This window comes from Scylla paramamosain, chromosome 7 (genome assembly GCF_035594125.1).
Source record: "Scylla paramamosain isolate STU-SP2022 chromosome 7, ASM3559412v1, whole genome shotgun sequence".
Classification (NCBI taxonomy): Eukaryota; Metazoa; Arthropoda; class Malacostraca; order Decapoda; family Portunidae; genus Scylla; species Scylla paramamosain.
The window spans coordinates 30,223,116-30,230,615 of NC_087157.1; the positions used below are offsets into that span (position 1 = coordinate 30,223,116).

Below are 7,500 nucleotides of genomic sequence, written 5' to 3' on the forward strand. Positions count from 1 at the left end.
CCAATAAACCCATACATTTATTAACAAGTGTTAGATAAACAAGAAATCAAGATTATGCTGCAGTACTTTGAGCAAAAGGAATTCCATTACTATTGTACAAGCTGAAAGATATTGAAAGATAAAAAAAATGTTGATAAAAGTTAGAGGTGTAAAAAGTACCTACTCAGCTTTATAAAAGATGACTGCTACCAAATCTGAAGAAAGCAAGAGAGAGAGAGAGAAAGAGAGAGAGAGAGAGAGAGAGAGAGAGAGAGAGAGGAGAGAGAGAGAGAGAGAGAGAGAGAGAGACAGAGAGAGAGAGAGAGAGAGAGAGAGAGAGAGAGAGAGAGAGAGAGAGAGAGAGAGAGAGAGAGAGAGAGAGAGAGAGAGAGAGAGAGAGAGAGAGAGAGTAATATTTTCCAGTCGTATAGAACTTTTGGCAGATCTCAAAATATGTACATTCGTTTTGATTCCAGACAGGTCATCCAAACCTCAAAAGTCATCTATTCCTTTGGCAACTTGACTCAAAAAGACAGATTCAGTTGGCAGGTTATAATTCAATATGACATTTGATTCAAGGTTGACTCACATGGACTAGAAGGGAAGGAGATGGTGAGCACTATAGGCAGGATGAGAATGTCAAATGTAGAAAATAAATGTGTCCTGCATATGAGTAACTGATGGTAAATACAGGGTCTGAAGACACAGGAGTACCAGTCTCACTACTGATGCAGGTAAACACTATTAACATCACACTGTTTTCTGTGAGTGAAATTAGCAACTCCACTCAACACTGGCAAAGTTACTTTATGTGTTGCAACTGTTTTGTTTAACATAAAGTAAGTTAAAGTTAAACTTGTTTCATGATTAATAGTGTCACGACTACCTTTGTCTTTGCAGAACCACCGATATACTCCTACTGTTGCAATGACAGCAGGTTAGTTCATCTTTTCAGCACACACACACACACACACACACACACACACACACACACACACACACACACACACACACACACACACACACACACACACACACACAGGTAAAAGCAAGTGTATATGTAAACTTGGAAGTGACTCACATAGGATGGAGAGCAATGCCCAACACAGGGATGCTACTGCCCCTCGTGCCATCATGTGGTGGCCACACTTTGGATCTGGTAGATACAATTCCAAAGGATGAAGCAAACACCTGAAAGCACAAATTGACAAATTAACAAAATGAAGTTGAAAGACACTCTGAGAAACACGAAGAAATCGTCATCATGTGGTTTGGTCAATGTTACAACAGTCATGTGGTTCCTTTCATGTGGGTTCTAATCTAATTACAGTAAAATCCCTCTCATCCAGCATTCGAGTATCCGGCAACTTCAAGTATCCGGCACATTTTTCCCTGAGTCTTAAAATCAATAAAAAATCAATGTGAACTCATAAAATCAATTAAAATTCCCGTGCAAGGCATACTTTGTCCCCTTGCCACCAGAGTGCACTGCTTCGCACCACCCGCGGCCCACTGCACTGTGTTTACTCAGTGACTCAGTCCCGCGTGTGCACTGTTTATTGCCTGACGCCTTCATCATGCCTAAAGTTGTAGAAAAGAGGAAGCGTGTTGTGCTTACACTTAAGCAGCTGATCAGGTCAGCTGATCTTTGCTATGGTAAGATGCGTGAGTGTAGGGTGGTGATTGTGGACATAATTTCACTTCTATTCAAGTATCTGGCAATATTCAAGTATCTGGCATGTCGGCGGTCCTGTTGATGCCGGATAAGAGGGATTTTACTGTACCTCTCTATCATAAGTATTGAAAAATTTACAGTTTTCAACATATGGCTACCAATGATGGATAGCAAACTATCTTTATATTTATATACCAAGCTGGTAGTCCTCTACAGGATGGCCTCATGGCCCACCATACTACAACACAGTTCAGGCACAGAACAGCTGGCCATATACATCCATAGCAAGACTCAATATCATACTCAAGTTTATTCCTGTCTCTTCATAATGAAGCTGCTTCCTATCCCACATCTACTTTAATTCTGAGACCTCAGCAGATGCATGATACTTCCTACAGAGTGCTCCACACTCTAAATGGGTTCATACACCAATAGGCACCACTAAGTCATCCACACACTGTCAAAAGGCAGCATAATTTTCAAGCACTTACCACTGCTGTTCTTCATTCACCTCTATCACAAACAATCGCTCTTGCTGCACATTCTTCTCATTCAGTACTCTCTTTATACAATTTATCCACTTCAGGCATAGCCTTCCTCTTAACCTTTCACAGTGTGCTTCTGACTTCATTATTCTCTTTATTATATTTATGCCCCCCATTCTCTCAACATGCCCAAACCATCGTAACACACATTGATCTATCTGCCCAGCCAACTCTCTCAAAACGATGGTTCTTCTTACCTCCTCATTACTTATTCTATCCCTATATTTTACTCAACAAATACAACTTGGACACTTAATTTCCATTACATTTAACCATTTCCTCATTATATTTAACTGTTTCTTGTCTGCTACTCTCATGTTCCATGTTTCAGCACAACACAGCACAATGGGGACCCCTTTTCCTTCATAGAACTGTCTCTACACTCACTGCAAACCAAATGGAAAAAAATGGCCTGCTAAATTCAGTCCTGGCATGGAATAGCAAAAAGCTGTTGTCATAAATGGCACATACTTCTTGTGAAAAAAAGAAAGAGCAATCAAAATACTCTGTTAGAGAGAGAGAGAGAGAGAGAGAGAGAGAGAGAGAGAGAGAGAGAGAGAGAGAGAGAGAGAGAGAGAGAGAGAGAGAGAGAGAGAGAGAGAGAGAGAGAGAGAGAGAGAGAAAATGATGGATGTTGATACTTTTAAGGGTTCTGCAAACTTTCAAGTGTAGATGGAGACACAGTCAGATGAAGCTATAATAATTAATCTAATCTTGGCATATAGGTATGTAGATTTTCAATGAATCTTCCATGTTTCCTCATATAATACTCATCCAGTTTGCATGGACTGGATGGGTGAACTAGTCTGGGCATTACTCATTCAGAGTGGCCCCATGGGAAAAGGGGGAGGGTAGACAGAGGGTGTTACAGGATGGTGTAATTCCCCCAGATTTTTTTATTTTTTAACAGAGTGGTATAATGAAATATGGAAAGAAGAAGAAGAAGAAGAAGAAGAAGAAGAAGAAGAAGAAGAAGAAGAAGAAGAAGAAGAAGAAGAAGAAGAAGAAGAAGAAGAAGAAGAAGAAGAAAAAGAAGAAGAAGTTCCTGAATGATGAAATTTTATATTAAAAATAATTCAGCATTTGATTATAATTAGTATGAGCTTCAAATATGAAAATCAGTGATTAAAAATCTTAATAATGGATTTGTATTAACACTTGAAAAAAATAATAATAAAGCAATTTTTGCTATTATATGAAACTAATAATCCATATTTTAAACCTAATGTAATTGGAAAAAAAAAAAAAAAAACAGGCAAACAAACTGAAAACTATTATCACACACTGAACTGCTGCACCATCTGCTATGATGTTATGTACAAGTATCACTGCACAACATAGCAGCTAGTTATACATATTTATTTCATTGTGAGGTGTCTCATTTATTTTCCTTTTCCTTTGCAAAGAATTTTCTGTTAGCAGCACATGGTTCTAGTCCTCTCCCCTCATATTCAAATATATGAGGCACAACTTCTAGTTTCAGCCTTGCAATACCACCCATAGGTATGCAGTACCTGTAGTTTTCAAGATCTTCTTCTTTGTACATAGCTTTGTACATAATCTTCAGCTTTGTACATAGCAGCGCGAGCTACCATCAGTTTAATGTATTACAAATTTAAGGTAATCTGTATATACTTTGTATTCTGAGGTAATGTTTACTACGTGTGATACAATTCTAATCTTTGGCCACTATCTCAGTGGGCCTTTTTTTTTATTGGATTTTTGTTAACCCTTGGCCGATGTCCCTCCAACATAAAAAAAAATATATGAATAAATAAATAAATAAATAAATAAATAAATAAAATAAAATAAAATAAAAATGAAAATAAATAAATAAATAAATCTTATTTTTTTCGGCCTAGGTAATTTGTGCAAGGTCTGTATTAGAGCTTGAGCTCAATAGGCCGGCCATTCACACTTCAATAATATGAACTACTGCTGTGTTTAACTTAATGGCTAATAAATACACTCTCTCTCTCTCTCTCTCTCTCTCTCTCTCTCTCTCTCTCTCTCTCTCTCTCTCTCTCTCTCTCTCTCCCGTGTGCGTGTATGAACTAACTCGCCCGCGCGCGCACGTGCGTGTACCTACTGATATCTACTTATATGCATTTTTTTATTTATTTATTTTTTTCGCAAGATTGAGTCAAACTCATTATGTTCCGTTTTTCAACCAAATCATCAAACTTTTTTTTTATTTGTGCATAGTGTTCGTGAACACTATTTCCTCTGGTAATGATGCACACGCGCGCGCGTGTGCGTGCATATGTGTGTGTGTGTGTGTGTGTGTGTGTGTGTGTGTGTGTGTGTGTGTGTGTGTGTGTGTGTGTGTGTGTGTGTGTGTGTGTGTGTGCGGCATTTACTTCGGCATGTTGTGTTTGGCGTCCTGGGTAAGACTATAAACTGCATCCGGTGGCGAGGCTCTGACTGGGGACCCTCAGGGTTGTAGGGAAAGTGGAACTACCCTTTAATCGTCATTACTCCCAGGTCCACTCTGACCCGGAGTGGTAGCCCCTGTCTAGGGTCCCTGCTGCCTTGTAGGGTGTGTCTCTTAAGGCAAAGGCTAGGAGAAGGAAAACTCTGACTCCAAACCACCTGCCTTGTAGGGTAAGCCTTTTGAGGCAAAAGCTAGTTCCATGGCTTATAAGCATGGCATGGAAGAGAACTGGAAACCTCACCATGTATAATTTCCAAGAAAAAACATGGATATGTCACAAAGAAGAATACACCATAATGGAACCCATGCTACTGAGAATGGTGTGGATGCCTCGCCCGCTCGAAACAGTCACGCGGTACAGGCGACAGTCGACCGTCATCAAGCTATTGTACCAAAGAAGCCGAAAAGAAGTAAAATGAGGATCGCCACTTGGAACATTAGAACAATGTATAAAACAGGAAAAAAGGAGAATGTGAAGAATGAGATGGGGAGGTTGAATGTGAATGTATTGGGTCTCAGTGAAGTGAGATGGCCAGGAGTTGGATGTGTTGAGACGCGGACAGGAGGAAGTTTTATTTACTCTGGAGGTCAGACAGCTGAGAGAGGGGTAGGGGTGATGCTAGATAAAATGATGAAAAAATGTCTAATTGGATACTGGGCTGTATCAAACAGAGTTATTGTGGTGCGCTTAAAAGGTGTCCCTTTCAACATTTGCATTCTATAAGTATATTCACCCACATCTGAACATGATGAGGAGGAAGTAGACCAATTCTATTCCGAAGTAAATCAAGCAAGAGAACAATGCAAAGAACATGAGGTTATAATAATGATGGGTGACCTTAATGCTAAAGTTGGACTAGGAAGAACGGGGAACATTGTAGGTCCACATGGATTGGGACAAATAAATGAGAGAGGTGATAGGTTTGTGGACTGGTGTTTAGAGAATGAACAAGTAATTGCAAACACGTGGTTCAGGCATCATCCAAGATATCTCTGGACATGGAAAAGTCCTGATGACTGAGTTAGAAACCAGATAGATTATATAACAATAAACGAGAGATTTGGAAATTCAATCCAACAAGTTAAGACGTACCCAGGAGCTGACTGCAATAGTGACCACGTACCAGTGGTGGCTACTGTACAGGTAAAGCCTAAGGAGATAAGGATTAATGAAAGGAAACCAAGACGACACCTGCAACTGTCAAAAACGGAGGGAATAAAGAATCAGTATGCATTAAAAGTACGAAACAAGTATGAACAGCTGAAAGATGAATGCACAGTAGAACAGACGGCAGAACAAAAATGGAATAATTTAGAAAATGCTATCAAAGAAGGAAACAATTTAATCCCAGAGAAAGAGAGAAGAGCAAGGAAACCTTGGATGACAGAGGAAATTTTGCACGTGATGGATGAAGAAGACCGCTTAAAGGACGAAATGAGGAACAGTATAATGTACTAAACAAACAAATTCATCGGAAATGTATTGAGGCAAAGGAAATATGGATGAACGACAACTGTGAAGAGATAGAAGAACTGGGTAAAAGGGACCAACAGCTGATGTATGAAAAAGTGAAGGAGATAACATACAAAAAGAAAACAACAACTAGCACTGGAATAAAAAAGAGGGATGGAACAGTTTTGGTGGAGGCAGATGAAATTTTGGAAAGGTGGACAGAGTACATTGGTGAATTATTCAATGACGATAGGGCAGAAATCCTTGATGTGAACAACAATGGGGAGTGTCCACCGATAATGAAGGCAGAAGTGCGAGAAGCTTTAAAGAAAATGAAAAAAAGGAAAGGCAACAAGAGATGATGGGATAGCGGGGGAGATGTTGGAAGCATTGGATGAATATGGCGTAGACCTGTTAACAGAGATTGCTAGGCAAGTATATGAGAATGGGGAGAGAGTAGCACAGATGTATAAATCAACTTTTATTACTTTGCCCAAGATACCGGGAACTCTTGAGTGCAATAAACATCGCACAATTAGTATCATGAGTCAGGTAACAAAAATAATTTTACGAGTGGTTCTAGTTAGAATGAGGAATAAAATACTCCCTGAGATTGGAAATGAACAGTGTGGTTTTATCAAGGAGAAAGGTACGAGGAATGCGATCTTCATTCTGAGGATGTTGATGGAAAGATTAATAGAAGTGAAGAAAGATCTTTATGTTTGTTTTGTAGCTTATGAGAAAGCGTTCGACCGTGTTAAACATGTAGACCTTATGAGAATGCTGGAAGGGTTGGAAATAGATGGTAAAGATCTTCGACTAATACATAACTTATATTGGAACCAAGAAGCAGCAGTGCGAGTAGGGGATAAAGAGTCGGAAACGCAGAGCATAAAGAGAGGCGTGAGACAAAGATGTGTGATGTCCCCTGATCTCTTCAACTACTACAGTGAAATTATAATGAGGGATTTAAGAAATATGGAAGGAGTAAAAGTGGGAGGCACCAACATCAACAACATAAAATATGCAGACGATACGGTGCTGCTGGCGGAATTCCAAGGCAAACTGCAAGACCTGGTTAACACACTAAATAGATTAAGCAGAGAGAGAGGCCTAACAATTAACAAAAAGAAAACGGAAGTGATGGTAGTATCGAAAGAGGAGCAACCGCCACAAATAAATATATTACTTGATGCAGAACCCCTCAAACAAACAGACAACTTTAATTATTTGGGAAGCACGATCACATGTGATGGGAAATGTGAGATGGATATAAAGAAGAGAATAGTTCTTGCAAAGAATGCATTTGGCAAGATTAAAAACTTGGTGATGAATGTTAAAGTATCAATGGGTACAAGAAGAAGGTTTGTGAAATGTTTTATATGGTCGGTTTTGTTGTACGGCTGTGAGTCCT

General features: G+C 39.3%; 1 protein-coding gene across 11 annotated transcripts in view; it reads right to left on the reverse strand.

The window, feature by feature from the left end:
• Positions 1–7,500, reverse strand: part of LOC135102341 (receptor-type tyrosine-protein phosphatase U-like) — a 158,066-nt gene that overhangs the window by 129,031 nt on the left and 21,535 nt on the right. For 10 of the 11 annotated variants that reach the window (XR_010269620.1, XM_064007427.1, XM_064007426.1 and 7 more), the window contains exon 2: positions 1,061–1,170. Coding sequence is in view for 10 of the 11 variants with exons in the window: in XM_064007427.1 (XP_063863497.1) it covers positions 1,061–1,115 (55 nt within the window). In the remaining variant the exon portion in view is untranslated. Of the gene's footprint in view, positions 1–1,060; positions 1,171–5,726; positions 5,850–7,500 lie in introns of those variants that run through there. The other variant, XM_064007436.1, reaches the window with a different exon arrangement.